General features: G+C 44.7%; 1 protein-coding gene across 1 annotated transcript in view; it reads left to right on the plus strand.

Annotated features, from left to right (window-relative positions):
- Nucleotides 1-18479, plus strand: part of LOC139216673 (peripheral myelin protein 22-like) — a 155853-nt gene extending 137374 nt beyond the window's left edge. Inside the window, exons 2-6 of the mRNA XM_070847869.1 lie at nucleotides 15778-15867; nucleotides 16655-16751; nucleotides 16925-17018; nucleotides 17113-17253; nucleotides 17341-18479. Coding sequence (XP_070703970.1) covers nucleotides 16674-16751; nucleotides 16925-17018; nucleotides 17113-17253; nucleotides 17341-17498 — 471 coding nt within the window. The 5' untranslated portion in view covers nucleotides 15778-15867; nucleotides 16655-16673 and the 3' untranslated portion in view covers nucleotides 17499-18479. The remainder of the gene's footprint in view (nucleotides 1-15777; nucleotides 15868-16654; nucleotides 16752-16924; nucleotides 17019-17112; nucleotides 17254-17340) is intronic.
- The last annotated feature ends 289 nt before the right edge of the window (nucleotides 18480-18768 follow it).

An 18768-nucleotide genomic window follows, 5' to 3' on the forward strand; every position in this document is an offset into this window, starting at 1 on the left:
TTTTTTTTTTTCATTTGGGTTTGCCTCTTTTCTTGTTGTGCTTTCTCTCTCTGGCTGTGGGACATCAAGAGGCCTTGGATGAACAGAAGGCCTCTGTCACCGCAGGACGACTGGTAGGTATGTTGTCACAATAAAGGGGGCTGTGTTTGGCACTGGAGTGGGACGCCCTGCCTTGAGCCTCTCTCATCTGAAAATATTACAGTAAAGTGCCATAGATCTGTCAGTTTTCTCCCTTATGTTACTAAGGGTCCTTGTGACGCTGCTTACAGGCTGCCATTTCCTGCTGTAGAGCTGGACCACAAAAGCCCAAAAACCAAAATTCTCTTCTGTTTTTAGGTCACTGTGAGCGCCACACAGGCTTTGCGTCAGTGTAAATATGAGACAAGCAGGGCTGTAAAAGCGAATGGAGGTGCACTGGCCCCGCGTTTAGTATAAAGCATGGCTTTACTACAGGGAAGCAGAAGTGTGAGGAGTGTTGTGTGCACACTGGAGAGGCACATCCACACTGTTTGTTGTCTCTTTGTCCACTCTGAAGCCATAATGATGACATTACAGTTCATCGCAAAAAGGAACTTGCGTTCTCCCTTCTACTAATCTGTAATATCAAGTTAAAACTGAAAAGAGTTTTATAACCACTTCCTTCCTTGTTTTCATACATCTGAGCAGCTGCAGTGGTGCAACTGAAGCGTGTAAAAGACATTGATCCTCATTAGTCCAGCAGCTGCCTTAATGTAGAAAACAGTCTCTGCTACTCACAAGGAAGGCCTTAGGGTTTGTATCATTGAAAAATCAGTGCACCAACAGGCACAATTAAACCAGACACTACTAGTATTTGGTGTTTAATACCTGTTGTTGTTTTATTTTTTATCTTTTGAGAAAAAAAAAAATCGTTTGCTATGTTTGTGTTATGTATGTTTTGAAGAGTGGATGAAAATATTAGACAAAGCCAGCAATAGAAGCCAGAGCATTAAGAAGAGAGTTATTTTTATGCAAGTTGGATCGTCATTGCAGCTCTACTCCGTCTCTTGCATCATTAAAAGCCGTAGCCAGAAGTATTGAGGCTCACTTGCGCTGATTGATTTCACTGCCTTAACTGAAACTGACAGATGTGCCAAATCATAATTTTCTAGCCAAAAATATTTTTTGTTGTGAGCTCACTTTTGGGAGAGCCTGTCGAATCTGTCACTTCCTCCTCTGTGTGGGTAATCACTGTTGAGCTTCTGTTAAAAACTTGAGTTTCAGCTCATAGGTTTGGAAGAAAAAAAAAAAAAAAAAAATTAAAATAGTGTTCTAAGATGTGATATCGTGCAGGAATAAAAAGCAAAAGAGTGAATTTGCATAACTGGATATTTATATTTCCAATCACTCAAACACTACATAATGTATTCAGGTCGATTCTAGGGGTTACAATTTTGTGCGAATGGCAAGTTATGTGTGTTGCCCTTTCTGTATAACATTGTATATTATGCCTTACTGTTGTCCTCTCTACTGTGTAATTACAGCCCCTTTTTCTGTATTATCCAAAATAACCTATATTTTTCAATAAAAGAAATCCTGAACTTGTTTACTGCTGCGTGTGTTGTCGTGGTACATCAGAGGATAATGCAGTAGGAGTGCTACTCAATCAGCAGCATTAACAAAGGAATTCCTTGAGCGCCTTCTCTGTTTCCTGTTACTATTCTTTGGCTCTCCCAGAAGAGGAAGGAAGGAAGCAATTGGAGACTAGTTGGACATGTCTCTTAAGAATTAACTGCACAAGCTGAGAATGATGCGATGACTCATGAGTTAGTGTGTTAGTGTGTGTGTGTGTGTGTGAGAGAGAGAGAGAAGTGTCAAAATGAGAAGCTTAGCTTAAAAGCTGACTTCTCACACCCACATAGAGCAGCTATAGTCTTGTGGGTGCAGGTGTGGAAGAGGTGAAAGATGGATGAGGGGGGGGAGGGTTTGCCATTATGGAGAGCTGCATTCATAAACAGTGATGACGGGTAATTCTTCTCGCCCTGCTGGTTGGAGGATGGATGAGTCTGGAGTCTGTAAGACCGGGATCCTGCTCATCGTCACGGACACAGAACTGCTCTGTCACTTTTGATATAACATACCATGTTTCGGCCTTTCGCACACCAGTAAACCCCTCATGGCTCGGTCAAAGTTCAGCACACTCTGTTTTGTTAACACAGTTCGAGGCCTCGCCCTTTTGCCCCCCCCCCACCCACCCACATTAAAGCTGCATGCTGAAAACTCAGCTCCACTCCTCCTTGGTATCTTTTTCCGATTCAATCTTTCATCCCCACTTCAGGGGATGTTTAATCTCCTTCCACATTCAGTTTTTCACAGTCACATTATACCAGCGTCCAATCTGCCAGAGGACTAGAAAAAGTCATTATTCTTACACTTGTGGTAAAAACAGGCCATTTATATTGATTGTTGTGGTCAATACAAACCAGCGGGGTTATTGATCCTACTTTTCCCTGTCTGTATAGAGTCGTTATTCTTTTTTAGAGTTTGTTTCTTTAAGAGGAAAAGTCTAAATCTTCACTAGTCAACACTTTTGCATTAGTTTCAAACAGTCTTGTTCTTTTTAACTGAGTTACATACAGTATATCATTAGTGCTGCAGGTCCAGAGCCAATCACTTTGTCTAAATCTTGACATCTACTGCCATCTAGTGGTGGCAGGAGGCTCTCGTCTGCTGATGGGTGTGTCAGTGAAATGGCTGATTTGACTGTAAGGTTGTTAATTACCTGGTTTTAATAACTCTGTGTCATCCTACACCCCCTAAACGTCATATTATGAGTTTTACTTTATTTCGTTCATCTGTCAGAGTCACGTCATACACTTAACAATGTCTGCAGAGAAACATTAGCCAAAAACACAAACTCATCACAGAGACTGTCAAATGAGACTGTTTGGCTGATGTGTAGTAAGAGGCAGGATGTGAACGCAACTGTTCATGTTGTCCCGCGCATTTGAACTTGCTGCCGGAGACAGCAGATTTGTTCAGCAGGCTCAGCTCACCTCCCTCCCCCCATAGAAACTCATTGTAATATGAGTGTGCCTTGCAGCTGTTTCTCCCTCTCAAACACCCTGGATGTAGTTTCTCATCTGCTTCAGAGGCTGTCAAATGTCATTTCCCCCTGGTTTCCAACTCTCTTTGAAAATTGTATTTTCTTACTGGAGCCACCGATGGGAGGCGCTCAGTGCCTTTAGGTTTATTATGTCAGGAGCCCCTGCCTGGATCCACAACCTTTTCCGCCAAATTCCATCAGCAGACTTGCAGCTCTTCCAGGAGGCCGACGGCATGCTGAAATCTGGAAAGTATTAAACAACCTGCTGGTGGAGGGGACTGGGGAAGGGGAGGTGGTGGTGGGGGGGCAGATGAAGGAGGGGGAGAGGGGAAGTAAAAAGTGGGGGATGGGGGAGAAAAGAAACGGAATACAAAATTGTCCATATACCGCCCTTTCCCTGGCTACACTAGCGTGAGAGCTCCCCCCCAAAAATCCAGACCACTCCCCGAGCAGCTCCAGCATTTTTCTTTTATGTTTGCAGCAGTATTTTGCGAGCCCTTTTTTTAATGGGTCATAAACAAACAGCCGTTTCTCCTATGTAGCTCTGCATTAAGGGGGAGAGGTGGGGGAGTATGTATGGGGAGTCGTTTGCTGGCACTGAACTGGGAGGCGAGTGTGATGGTCGAAAAGCCCCAACTGTGTGTTTGTGGTTGGAAGCGAGAATGAAAAAACTGGATGGCATCCAGACATCCTTTCCCATGCCTTGATGCACATATCTCTAACCAAATGTATGCACAGTATCTGGGGGGGGGCACACTGTACCCGAGCGAGACGGCACGCCCATGTGAAGATGTACAGAATCTGAACGGTGCCAGGTTCAGTCTTTAAGCAAGCAAACAAGAAATTAATCTTCCGGGGAGTAAGATCTCTCTTCACTGTGAAATATTGGTGTAAATGCTGATGTTGTTATTTAAAGTCTCCTCCTTCACTTTGCCAAGATAAAGTTTGACTTTGTTTCGAATGTTACTGTCATTGATGATCATCATGTATATTTGTTAGTGAAAGCATTTCCCCTTTGGCTGACTTTTTATTGATTAAATCTCAAGACACATTGCCAGAGTGATTTATCTTTGCCTTTTCAACATTTCCCTTCAGTTCGGTCTGCCAAGTAACCAAACAAAGTGGAAGACAGTCAAACTATCAAACGTTATCATTAGGAAACGGGTTTTTTTTCCCCCTCCAGTCCCCAAAGATAGGCCTGAGGTGTTCCTCTAGGAGTGCGAGCCGCAGCACTACGGATATTGGTGTTAACAGGAGCAGCGAACATAAACATTCCACTACCGAGCGTTGACCTCTTGACCTCCAAACCTTGGAGCTGCAGGGTCGGCAGCAGGAGACCACACACACGTGGTGGGAGGAGGAGCAGGGAGGACGCGAAACCTCTCCGGTGTCCGTGCTTTAAAGAGCTTCAGATGCCTGTGCTGTGAAAAATGAGCCCATCCTTCTGAACATCAGTGCTCTCTTCCCGCTCAGGGATCGTGGCAGGTATGTCAGAATGTGGGTATGGCTTTCTGAGACGGAAAAGTTATTCCAAGGGAAACACGCTCCTGTCTCCCTCGTTCTCCCTCAGTTGTTGTGCAAGGAGAAGTTTCCTTTATGAATCTGAGAGACTGTGTCACAACCTCTTTGGGCTGGATTCAAATCTTCAGCATCAAAATGTGTTTTTCCGTCTCGCAGAACCACAATTGCTAAAACCGCTTTCAACTCAGCAGACTGAAACCCTGTCAACAAAGTTTTATTGTTCTTTTTTTTTGCCATGACTGAACAAAGACACGACCAGCACAGTATATGTAAGTTTTGGTTTTGATGCGTTTTTCTTTCAAAGTAAGGATTTTGAAACCATAAAATCAACTTCCAGCAATTTCTGCATCCAGCAAGCCGCACTAAAATCTGAACATGGAAGACTCATTTTTGCCATAAGCACAGAAACAATGATTCATCCCTTCATTTTCCATTCTTTCCCTCTGTCTGTGCAGTAACCCTGTCTCACTCCGCTGAAGAGAAGAGCGGTTCCTGCAGCCATGTGCGTCCCCAGGAGGTCTGGCCTGGCCTGCACTCAGCCATGACCACATAGAATAGGGCTGGGGGCTCTGTTGCTCTCTACCCCCTCCTCACTGCCAGAAGCTGCTTCCCTTCCAAGGCCTGTCCGTGACTGGCTGACACTGAAGGAAGGAGGGCATTCGTACTACACGCTATACTCCTCCGTACACCCACACCTTTAGGTCAAATGTAAACTTCCGCAAACAAACTTATAAGCTTTTTTTGTTGATAGAATGAAGTGCATTTTCAAAATCTTAAATTTTAGAGTTAATGGATTTCCACATATAGAAAAAAAAACTGTAGCTCCTTGGTGAGAACAGTCAATTTCAATCAGTGAACCCAGGATGGATAAAAAGAGGCTTTAGATGTTGATCACACAGTGAAGCCACATCCTTGCCAACATAGACTTGGCTCCATCCCAACAGAGGCCGTATGTCCATACAATACCCTCCTTGTTTAGTAGACACTGCATGCCCACAGTGGAGCCAAATGCTCAAAAGCTGACCAGGAAGTGAGGGATCACGAAGGGTCACTTCCCATCGGACAGCTTTAAACTTTGACCTTCTAGTCCTTCTTCAAGTTAATCTTCCTTCTCTCCCGACATAATGAGTAATACTATTGCCAATCATTCACTGCAGGGGGAGGAAAAAAATGGAGGATGGTCTCGCAGATTGATGCCTGGTGGTAATCTGGAAATAAGTGGCTCCTTTTGTCCAGCACATTCTCTCAGGCTGTACATCTTTTCTTCAGCAATTTAAAGTTATTTTTTAATATATATATTAGATTTGCATATGGAAAGCAAATGTCTTAATATCTCTGTGTTTCTCCAAACTAATTTAACATTTCCAATTTCTCTTAAGAACTTTAAATTAAAGTCTACAGGAGCACAGCTATGTTAAAGGGTATTAAAACTTTTGCTCATTAACTTTCTACTTTCTCAAACGTGGTCGGGTGAGATGAGGGGCTGTGTTCAGGCCTCTGTGCACTTATAAAACACACAGTGTCCACTGTTCACAAGGGCTAAACCTCAGTGATTTCATAGTGCACCCGCTAATATCAGCACTGGCAGAGCCCATCAGACAGACTTTCCATTACAGTCTATCACCTTCCTGTTTTCATGCGACTTCATGCGTAACCTCCACTAGCGGAAACGCTGCAGCAGCTTAAAGGCTCATTCACTTCCCTCAAATCTCAACTGCATCATAAATCAGGGCGTGTCTAGAGATACAAAACAACACTAGGGTGAAGAATCCCAGAGCTCCATGTGGAGGGATGACTTTAAAACACGCTGTACTGGGTGTTGGTCCCCCATTTAACAACTCCGTCATCCTCTTTATGCTCCCCTCCCTCTGGCCATGGTTCCCTCAGGGCTGAGCTGGAGAGAAGAGGGGGAAAAGTCCAGACGATGCTGGCTCTCCTCATCGTCCTACCGGCCAGGGTCTGACTCTCCTCCTCCTCCTCCTCCGAGATTACACAGCCAATCAGAGCTGGCAGACCGATGTAGTGTGTGTGTGTGTGTGTGTGTGTGTGTGCGTGTCTGTTGGGTTGGGTTTATTTTATTTACTCTGATTATTCATTGATTGAATTTGGCTGAAGTTAAATTTGACTTTAATGAAACAAAACTCCATTTTATGAGTTCAAACACAGCCGAGCATACTGACTGAACTGCAAACTGACACAAGTGAGAGTGAATTTTTAAAAACTGGGTTCTAAAAGAAAATTCAGCACTGAGAATATATATAAGCTGAATTAATACAATTTAATACAGCATGAATGCTATGAATGCAAATATCCACTCAAATGCTGGATTAAAACCAGAGTCAAAAATAGCAATTTTTTGATCTCTTAAACAACCTTAACATTCTCATATCTATCAGGAGATATTTTTCCTTCTGGGCGGATCTAGGCTTGAAATTTAAATCTATCTGCACTGTTTATTTTAAGCATAAACACTCAATGCGGCACTTTCTTGTGATGTAGAGGCGTGCCTGGCGCAGAGTTCAGAAGATGCAGCTGAGCATCAGGCCATCTCCTGGCTTTCCTGTATCAGACAATTGCCTTTTGGCAGTGTATCCAGGATGGTAAAGCCTGGTTAAAGCCCTCTCCGCCCTCTCCATCTGTCGCTGTTTACTTTGACTGACAGCTCGCTGGGATGCTCAGAGGCAGAGAAAGTTCTACCAGATTCATCCCAAGCGAAGCACTGCCTCATTCACACCACAATCTCCAGAAAAACGTCATGTTGAGTGCAAAAACCTCAAACTTAGTGGGAGTGGGACACGCTGATGTGTGTGTGTGTGTGTGTGTGTTCAGGAATGCAAGCGTGCTTATGTGGGTGTTTGACCGACTTGGTGAGCAAGAGTGAGGTTGGACAAAATGTGAATCACAGCAGGATGGAACAAATAGAGAGGGAATGGTTAAGTAATCATCCAAATCACTCCTTTTTTTTATTTCTCTATTCTCCTGCTGCATGCTCCAGCTGTGCTGCTGCTTTGGGCGAGCCAGGAAGTGTTGGAGGGGGAGTGTGCAGGGTGGAGGCAGGGTGAGGTCACTGTGCTGTTGGCCCCTGGGATGGGAGGAGAGAGGCGAGAGGAGAGACACTCGGCCCACTGTCACAGCTCTATCTATTCATTCTTAATCTTATTGTTAACCGAGCCTTTCATCGGCAACATATGGAATATCCCACACACACACTCTACATCTGGAACCCTGTACAGTGCTGCCATTTTGAACACCATCAAGCGCTGACCCCTTCTTTCACATATGTTCTCACGCGCACACAGACGTTCATAGTGAGAGTGAGTCACTCACAGAGCCGGAGGCATATTTAGAGACCACTGCGTGAGTGCCTGGCCCTGCGTGCTTGGGATGCCTTGGGTGTGACCAGGGTGGCCTGCAGTGTGTGTGTGTGTGTGTGTGTTATGGTCAATCCAGCTGCCTGTCGTCTGCAGCCTGTCCCGTCAGTTTTGACTGAAGGAAGACAGCCAGCCAGACAGCGGCTCAAGCAGACACCACACTCTCACACACACACACACACACACACACACACTCGGAGGAAAGGCTACTCAATGGAAAGAACTACTGATAGTATTTGGAATTTCCTGGTCACTCGCACTTTCATTGGGAATTAAGCACTGGTCATTTTCAGGCCCTTACGGTGGCACTGATAATCTCAAACTGCTCATTATGATTCTAAATGGGTGAACCACAAAAAGTCAAATTCAATTAGTCGGCATTTAACTACCTGTTATTAGTCACAGAGAGGTGAAACAACTTTACCGTCACCGCAGAGTTTCCAGTTTTCCATGAACTTTCCAGTCATCCATTGTGCAACAGTTACACTGTAGTTAGTCTGGTGATTCTCAGGACTTGGCCAGCGCAGCCTACTCCCTCCTCCCACAACCATGTGTGTAGTTTTTACAGACTGGAGATCTACAAACCCAACCATGACCTCAGAGAATTAAATATTCTCCTCGGAAAACCCCCACATCCCCAGAGTGGCATTTTAGGTTGTCAGCTGCATTGCGACTGTATGTGCAGTTTCTGTGTGTGTAAGAGAAAGCAGCACAGAGAGAGATTTAGTTTGTGGCTTCAGATATATAGCTGTTTTCCATGAGCACGCACCTCCTGCTTGTGCTTGCTTTTGTGCGTGTAGTCAACACGTGCTTGTGGTATTTACACTATACATTAGTTATTAAGCCCAACAGACCGGCAGTAGGACTTGCAGGAGCCCAGTTTTTTAACAAGGCTGAAGCTGAACTGTAGGCCCACTGTAATAAGAGCCCAGGTAATTGTTTTGAAAGGGTAACTTTATAATGGAAATATATATAAAAAAAAAAAAAAAAACAACCCCTGTTTTCAATTAAGTCTTTCCATCCCATCCCCCCACAACTCTGAAAAAGAGTTCAATCCAAGCTGCCATGCTATATTTTCTTTGCTGAGTTCACTACTTGCCTACACCATATGGCCAAGGACGGGATTTAATGTAATTTTTCCGCTTGCACATTCTAACCCTCAGTTTTTGGCCTTGTTCTTTTTCTAGCCTTTTTTTGTTTCAAAAGAAAAAGTAGGAGAAAATGTAGATTGTTTTTTCCTCTTTGTAAAACTGCTTGTTGTTTTTGACCACACCCAGCGTTTCTTTTGTCATGAGAGGGCGAAATTCATCACGTAAAGGAACTTAACGGAACACATGTTTTGAAACAGTCATATGGGTGGAGGAACAGGCTAAGGTCTCATCTGGAATACATAAAGCATAACAATACATCCCAACATCTCTCATCACTCTGGATCAAGCGCAAAGTTAGGCTGGGATGGGAGTGGGTGGAAAGCTGCTATGTCTCAAATCCTCGGAGTAGAATAAGCCAGCGCTGTGGTATGTGTAGATCGAGCCGTCCTTCCTGTGCCTTCCTTCATATATGTGAAAAATTGGCACTTTTGGGGGGCGGGTGACGCTTTTTAGTTTGTCTTGCAGTCACCATAATCTGCTAGATCTGTGTTTTATGGGGAATTTGGACACATCTTTCATGATAAGCGGTGACTGCTGTTTTGTTAATGCTCTACATTTGAAGATAAAATCCCCAAATCAAACACTGGGACCAGTGCTGTGACTGTGAGGTTTTCCTGTGATGAAGTTTTGGTTTCTGTGGCAACAGGCTTTTTTGTTTGCGCTCCGCTATGGTGGCTATCCCTATTTGCAGTAATTACCCAATTGTTTAATCTAATTATTTTTTACATAATTTCTTACTAAGCAGAGAAGCTGGTACTTGGAAAGAAACATCTGACATCCTCAGCTTTTCTAAATCTTCATGAATGTAACACACATCATGAAAAGGGAGTAACAAGATGTCTACATGAATGCCTGTGGCTCTGTGAAGCTGCGTTTGGGCGCAGTGGTGCTCTGAGCTTAATGTTAAGGTCGGCATGCTAACATGCTAACTGTGTTCACCATGGTCACTGTCTCTATTTAGCATGTTAGCAAGCTTACGTTAGCAAATTGGCATTAAACACAAAGTAAAATTCATACAAAACGAATTACAGTTCATCCAAAGGAGGAACATGAAGATTTTACTAAAAAACAATATCAGTGTGCTGGTGGTGCAAGAGGAAAAGTCACCAGGTTGCAAAAGTCATTAGGATTTATCCTCTAGGGATAATGACTGTGTACAAAGTTTCATGGCAATTCATCAAATAGATATTTCAGTGTGGACCAAAGTGGTGGAGCAACTGACCGACTGGTCATCTTTGGGGTCATCCTAGCAATAACCCAAGCAAAAAGACAACATGTAACAAGATGAATTTCTCACAAATGAGATAAAGGGAAAGGTTGTTAAAGCAAAAAGGTTGTGAATTTGTGGCTGTTTTCAAGCGTTTGTATTATGCAAGTGTGGATTGGTAGCACGTGCTGGTGCATCTCTGTGTCTGCCGGAGTTTATCAATCCATCCTCACCTCCTCCTTCACTCCTCCACTGAGGGGAGCTGTCAGTGGGTACTTGTGCGAGTGGCTGCTCTGGGCTGCTGTCCAGACCGATGCCGATGGATGAAAACACACACAACACAGATTCCCCGTTTCAAGCCGGGCTTTATGGCACGGCCACAGCTTCCTTTGGCCAGGCCACTTTACAGTCCCTAGGCTTGCCATCGCACGTGTATGTGTATCACCACATACCCCAAAGACAACCAAGTTGGACCATCCAGGAAACCAAAACGTATGATGGTTTGGGTTCATGTATCAGCAGCCAGATGACTCATGACAGTGAGCCGAATCTGGACAGAGATAAAACTAAAGCTTTTTAGCAGAATGATTTAAAATGATCTTACTGGTGTTTCTTTCACACAAGATAACAGCTATCGCTTTACCAACTGCCTGTTTTTCTCTTGACGGCCTTAAAATGTGTGTACAGCTCTCCTGATGACCTCAGGGTAACATAGCTGCACTCACCACCGCTAATCTGTAAAAACACATTTTACCTCAGAGAGTCAGTCAACTAGAGCTAGGTGTTTACATTAGCTTATCATGACCCTTGACCTCAGAAGCAGCTCTGTATATGATTTCTACAAATGTACAACAAATAAATGCCTCAGATAACACACTGCACAACAGTTAGAGTCAGCTCCTTATTCACAAAATCTACACTGTGCTGGCAACGTTTAGCAATGAAAATATTCCCTCGCACTCACCTTTCTTTACATAAAGTCTGAATTGGCAGTCTGTGAGGGAAGTTTTGCACTGTTGGCTGTCAAAGGAGCACAGATACACTGCTTGGAAAAGATAGTACATCAGCAGAAATGAGGAAACCACTGATAACAAGAAGAGAAGAAGAATTATTTTCTTCCCTGCGAGTTGAAGGGGATTTCAGCTGCAGATCCCAAAGCAAATGAATCATACGATCACGTGTGTTTATTCACACACATTCGAGTGTAATTAAAAATAACCAGCATAGAATATGTCTGATACAGCTCAGATATTTATTCGTAGATAACGGAGCTGTGAGATCTGCGTAGGAATGAGAGCAAGGCGATTCAAATTGAATTCTTTCATAGCTTTTATTGCTTCATTTGAAAGCCCCGAGGCCAGTATCGCTGCGATGCGAGGCAACAGTTTGTAAGCTGGTCTTGCCTGTTGGGATGTGTGTGCTGATGACATCGACTCCAACAGGAAGCCAGGGGCTAATGATTAGCACATGTTTAGGATCACTAGGGTGAAACAATCTGGAGTTCGTCATGCCGTATGTCTCTGATTTATTTGGTTGTTGTTGTTTCACAGGGAGGGACGGGCCCATTTCTGAAGGGGAAGAAACGAAGCCCTCTCCCCTCTATAACATCTTGGCCTGCTTTATCTGATTTAGCTCCCAGCCAATGGAGATCTCCAGCTCAGTCATGGTCCATTTTGGAACTTCAGAGTTTAAAGTGGGAGAGGTGAGACGGGGCACGCACAGCACAGACGCTCTAATGATCCCGCTTGAATCTCGCAGCCATACCTGCTTATTATGTTGCTTTCACACACAGCAGAGAGACTTTTTAGAGCAGTACAAGCCACTCAAAGGTAATCTTCAGACATTGTGTTTTACTGTTTGAAGCCTGGCCATTTTTTAAAGTATGAAAAGCTAGTGAGTTGTCTGCTTTTGTGAATATTTATGGTCCGTGTCAGCGTGTAGTCTCACATCAGTGTCGATGTGTGTGAACGATCTAACGCGGCCACGTTAAGTGTGCAGTCCTTTATCGTAGGCTGGGTGTGGAGGGCTCCTCTCTAGCTCCTCCAGCGTGGTCTATGGGATGTTATCTGATAGTCACTAAGTGGCGAAACACAAACATTAAGAGCAGCACAGTGAGGCCAGCTCAGCCCTGGGGATCGGGCATCGCAAGGAAAGAGCCACGCACATCCTGGAAAGCAGAGAATGCATCTGCGAGACGAGCGTCGCTCTCTACGGTTTCAAAGTGAACTGAGGGATACGTTCGACGCTGCTTTTTGAGCAAACCAGGCCGCAACACAAACAGGCCACACTAACCCGAGCTATGACAAGGGCCTGAAGTTGTGCGAGCAGATGGAGCAGATTCCAACATTTTCCAGCTGAGATGTCCCGTGAGATGAGCTAAAGTTTTTCTTGCCAACAGGCGTTGTCAGCTACTCCTGATGACATTTGACCGGACTGACTTCAGAGCTTTAGTGTTTCCTCTTGTTTTGGCAGTGGCATGCATAGGTGAAGGAGCACTGAGGCGTTCCACCATTCCTTTAAATTCCCACAAGTCAAATTGTCTGTCCAGCTGTCCCACTAAGACGTCCTCCAGGCAGCCAAGCCGGGGTCACGTCCAAAACCTGAATCTAATCCCTAATTGTCTCACTCTTCCCTCAGTCCCATGTTTGCTATTGGAGCTGGAGCAGCCCAGAAGAGTTATTTGGCCACTCCTGCAGGTGGAGCCCTGCGCTGTATACCAGGGCTGGGCTTGAGCTGAGGCTGACTCACTCTGTCACCAAGCAGGGGTTAGTTCCAATGAAACGCTTCAGCTGCAGCACTTGTCTTGACTTGACTTGTGATATAAGCTCTAGAGCGACACTGGCCTTCTATGGTTCTGAATAAGTAAGCACAAACCTGATATAATCTGCATCAATACTGAAAAGAAAAGCAAGTTATAGCTCAGCCTGTGACACTGACAGTCCGCAAACACCGATTTTACATTCAGATGCTTAAAAGCCATTTCAAATCAAAGACAAAGACAACATTTTACTATTTTAAGAATAATGTCCAAACAAGATATTCAAACTGGAGATGTGTTCTCTTGGGGATTAGTATGATTTCCAAGGAAAAGCAGACATTTTCCAAAAAAAAAAGTCACAGCCTGATTAGTCACATCATTTTAATTTTCACTTTCATTTCAACAGTAAACACACTATGACGCCTCTGCGGTTTTGTTTCAGGTCAGCTGTTTTGCTCGAGGTGTGAGAGCTAAAGCAGCACTGCTGCTCTTCTGCACAAATCTGTGAGGTTCATTTTGGGAAACAGAAAAGTTGTTACCCACACAGGCTGCTAGTCCAACTTTCTGAATGTTCCAAAATAGCTCACCTGAGCTCTAGTGAATGAAGTTGGGTGTGTCGGTGTTGAATTTCAACTGAGGCCTTGCCACAATAGCCGTGACTCTAGTTACTGGTGGTTAGCCGCTCCTGCCCATTCGCTTTGTAATCCCTCACTTTTCAAAAGGAGAGGAGCTGTCTTAGGGCGTCCTCACAATATTTGGGGATTTTCTGGCAATGGGTGTGCGTCACACTGAAATAATTATCACAAAGCTTCAAACAAAAACTGTATAAAAAGATTCATTAAAAAGACAAAATGTGCATGTTTTTTTAAAATAAATATGAATAAATATCCCACCACCTTATAATGGAATCATGAGTGCAATCTCGCAGTTTATTAAATTAAGTAAAGTTGTACCAAAGAAAGGGCGTGGCACTTTCTAGCTCACTGGAGTGAAGCATTTGCTGAGGAATGTATCACAGATGTTGTATAATGAGAGTATGCAAAAAAAACAACAGGGTGGATTTATAATTTAAAGTGTTCTTTATTGTTGTCACTCAGAAAAAAAATGGCTCCTCTCTTCACTATTCTGCTCCTGATGCGTCCACTTTTTGAGTAACGCTGCAGGATTGTTTGTGAATCCTCTCTGAGCGAAGAGCAGCGTCAGACCGCTGTGACGTTCACAGTCTCCACACACACCTGCTCCGGCTGAGCGTTCAGGTTTGACTTCTCACCCTGCTGCTGGCACTGCCTTCCACCTGACCGCTGCACCAATTACATCTTCATAAACAGCAGCACGTCCAGCTGAGTGGTTGGACCGCTTGTCAAAGAGCTCGCTCTCTCTGTGCCTCCTCCAGCTCTGCCAGGACTCGCGGCCTCACCGCCTCGCCCGGCGTCCCACGGCGGAGCCTGGGCAGCAGCTTAGAGTTCCTCCCCCTCGCGTGTTTACAAACACAGACCACAGGAATCCATCTGATGAGCCAAGAACGGCGAGGGAGAGGAGAGGAGAGGAAGAGGGGCAAGCTGTTTTCTCTATGTGCAGCAGCTGATCACAATCACGTTTGCTCTGGGAGGGTTTTAAAACAGCAAATGTGCGCTTGTTCTGCTGTCACTGTTGCCATTTGCATTCTGGTTTGGTTTACAAGTTTGTCGCTTGTGAGGAAATGGCCTGAGACCACAGTGTGTAATGAGGGATGCAGAACCACGGCTGGCTGCGGCGGGCGATCTTCGTCACTCATCCTTGAATCATGTGTGTGTGTGGAGATCCAAGCCGTTCCATCAATTTAGCATGAGTGAAACAGTGCACCGTGTTAACTCCCTTTGGCACTGGACAAACTCTCCCTTCTGTCTGCAAACGCAGGAGTAAACAGGAGGCCTGCTTCACACACACAGGCATTCTGGGCATACCGTGGGGCCTCCAGAGGGCTGGTCTGTTCACACACACACACACACACACACACACACACACACACACACACAGTATCTGGACAGAACACTGATAGATGTGTGGTTTATGAAGCCCCAATTTGAGTTCAGCCAGTCAGCGGGGGTCAGTAGGGCTGTCCAGCCACCTTTTACCATCTGGATGGAGGAAACCATCATCCTGACTGTCCTGACAGCTTCAGCTCAAGCTGCTGGGACTCCAGGTGTGGTCTGTGAAGAAGAAACATAAACAGAGACGTGTGGTGAACACTGATGCAGGATCAGACCCTCTATATGTACTATTCTATAAAACTATCACGGCTATCAAATACACTGATAATACATGGAGCGTAAAATGACTGAACAGACTCAACATGCCCTCCTCAGAAGTGAAGCGGTGATGTCATGGTGATGTTTTATGAGTAGGTGTGAAATAATGATTGTTTTAGGGCACAGACATCAGCTTACATTCCTTTAAATAACACCTCAGGATATACTCCACGCTATCCTGTGGACTTAAGCACAATCCAGATGACAGGCTTCCACGGCAGGAAGAAAAAGAAAAGAAAAGAGAAAGAAAAAAAAAAAAAAAAAAAGGAGAGGAGAGGTTTTTTGGAGCGGGCCTCTGGTGACGTGCAGGGCCTGCAGGGCGGTGTTCTCAGTCTGACTGGGGTGTGTGAGCCACATCTGGAATAGTAGCTACACACACACAGAGGGGGAGAGAGAGAGAGAGAGAGAGAGAGAGAGTCGAGAGGAGCAGAAGCCCGCTGATACTTTCCCAACTCTTCACTTCAACACTCCCTTTTCACGGACACAAACCTCCTGCCTTGGCTTTTTGTAAGTTGGACTAATGCGCTGGAGCGTTTTTCCTTTTCTTTAAGTCAGTGAAGTTTGGTTTTTTTTTATTGACTTTTCCCTAAACTCATACATCAGGACTTCACCCCTGGACTTTGGATTTACTTATTTGGCGCGAAACCCCACCTAGGCAGTGTGTGGTGTACCTGGCTCCCTCTCCCACCGCGTTAGGCTGAGGTGCTGGAGTACCCCGGAGGGCCTACAGGCTGGGGCGCACGCATGGCGACATTACGCTGGAATGTTTTTCGTGCAGATGGGTTGAGTTTGTTTTCCAGCAGCGTGCATTGATTAGTAAATTAGCCTTCCGCACTCATATCGACTTACAGTTGCTTTTCAAGCTTTCCCTCTTCTGTCCCCCTCCCCACTTCTTTTTTTATGCGAACATGCACTGCTTAAATTAGTGAGTTGTAATTAAACCATTTGGTCTCGTAGCCTCCGTGGATCAAAAGTTCAGCGTCGTGAAATCAACTTTTTAAAATAAATAAATAAATAAATCGATTCATTCTAGTTAGCACAGGCTGACTTTAAACTCAACAATGAGCATTTTAGCCGCATCAGGAAGAAATTATGGCTCCTTCCTTCTTTCTCTCTACGCTTGTAAGGGGATACTTTCACATTGAGGTAAACATTGCGGTCGGGCCAGAAGTGAGGAAATGTCGCCACCCAGCGGTGAAGATGAGCTGACGTGCGGCTGCACGCCCAGCAGGGGCTCTGGTGGGATGGTCACTTCACGTGGATTAACTGCTTTTGTCTCGTGCGTCCCTTCTAGATCTACTTGAAAACACAAAATGCTGCTCATCCTGCTCGGAGTGCTCGTCCTGCACCTCATCATCCTCATCCTCCTCATCGTGTCGACAGCGGCCAGTGTGAGTGACACTTCTTTCCCCTTCACCTTTAATCTGATGATAATGCAGAGAGAGGCGTGGAGCTGCTTTACCGTGGGATCATGATGTGTCACTGGTGTTATGACCCGAGGCTCGTGCTTGTACTGTGGATGCTGCAGAGTGTTTAAGTGCTCCTGTGTTGTTGTGTTTACCAGGCCTGGTCTGTAGGTGGGGATAAGAGCACCGACCTCTGGTACAGCTGCTTGACAACTAATGGAGGCTACCACTGCAAGCCTGCCAGCAATGAAGGTCTGTCAGCATCCCTGGAAACTAAATGATGCATCTGGGCGAGACAGGGATGTGTGTTAATTGATCCTCTCCATCTTTTCTGTCTGTCCTCCAGACTGGATCCAGGCGGTCCAAGCCCTCATGATCCTGTCTTTGCTCTTCTGCTTCTTCTCCCTCATCGCGTTTCTGTTCCAGCTGTTCAAACTGGTCAAGGGGGGACGCTTCTTCTTCACCGCCATCTTCCAGATCTTGGCGAGTGAGTATGACTTCACGGCGGGCGGAGCTGTCAGATGGTTATTCCCTCAGATCCTCCTCACCTCCCCTCTGCTCTCGTCTCTCCTAGGTGTGTTCGTGATGTGCGGGGCGATCATCTACACTGTGATGTCTCCGGATGATGGATCCGACGCACATTTCGGCTACGCCTACGTGCTGGCCTGGGTGGCTTTCCCTCTCTGTCTCATCAGCGGCCTCATTTATATCGTCCTGAGGAAGAAAGAATGAGAGAAGGAGCACAGGAGAAAAGAGGAGGGGTAGTTAGGATCCCCCTCACATCAACATCGCACTGTGCCTACTGCCCACAGACCATAGACTGACACCCTAACAGTACAACAAAAGTGCAAGTGTCACTAATAATTACAAACACAAAATGGAGACATTTATCACTGCTGGATCTTTTTTAGCTGTATTTCAGAATCCATTAATGTTCCCATCACACGCTGAAACATATCCCACCTGCTTGTTTTGTGATATTTTCTACCAAAACGTGTCACTACACGAGTTTCCTGTGGTGGCAGAATGACTTCAGACTGTGTTTAGAAATGTGTTGGTGACATAGTGACTTTTGTTGTTGCATCCCGACTTCCGCAAATCCATCATGTGTGATAACAAAGACGAGTAATCCTGCCTTGCTTCAGTACAAAGATGTACATAGTGTCTGTGGTTTTTAGACATATTTATAACATTTTTACATACATTTTTTTTGTACATAGTGTCGTCAAGTTAACATTGTCATGCTCGTTTATGTGATGGAGTTCGTGTCTCTCACAAATCATGCAGCTGTGCCAAAGAGATGTCGCTTCAACTGCCAGAGTATCAAGCTTTTTTTCTTTTTGTCTGAATGTCAAATACTCTGAACCACGTGCCTTGCTTAGAATAACCTGCCTTGAAGGAAATTACAACATCATCAGAAATTTAAGAAGATAAAAATAAGAAGTGTTAATAAACTCATGAAGTTTTTGTTTTGTTTTGTTCGTCTGAATTATCATTGTACTTGATATGCCAAATAAAAAAAAAACGTTTTGCATTTTGTAGTCTAGTTTTGGAAAATGGTGCTTTTTTTTTTTTTTTATCTACTATTCTTGAAATGTATAGCCTCCTCTGTGTTGCTTGTTGTGTGTCATGTCCTGTGATTAATTTGCTTTGTACAAACCCAAGTTTGCTTTTTTTTGTCAGTATTCTTCTAAATAAACCATTTGAAATCAATTTGTCTTCCTGTTTGGGTGCATAATTTACAGACGTTGGTTGAGTGAACCATGTGTTACTATATACTACTCATGAGTGCACCTGCTGGTATGGATTCTGCAGTCATACTCTGAACTCATACTAGCTGATATATTAATTAATTATATGCTGAGACAAGCAGATGACTGACTGTCACACATGACTCTATGTGGGAGCTTAATTGTACCACTTGGTGGCGCTGTGACACACACATCACTCTGTTATTCACCCAAGGGAGACACAGGTGTTGGCGAGATGTGTGAAACATTGT

This window comes from Pempheris klunzingeri, chromosome 17 (genome assembly GCF_042242105.1).
Source record: "Pempheris klunzingeri isolate RE-2024b chromosome 17, fPemKlu1.hap1, whole genome shotgun sequence".
Classification (NCBI taxonomy): Eukaryota; Metazoa; Chordata; class Actinopteri; order Acropomatiformes; family Pempheridae; genus Pempheris; species Pempheris klunzingeri.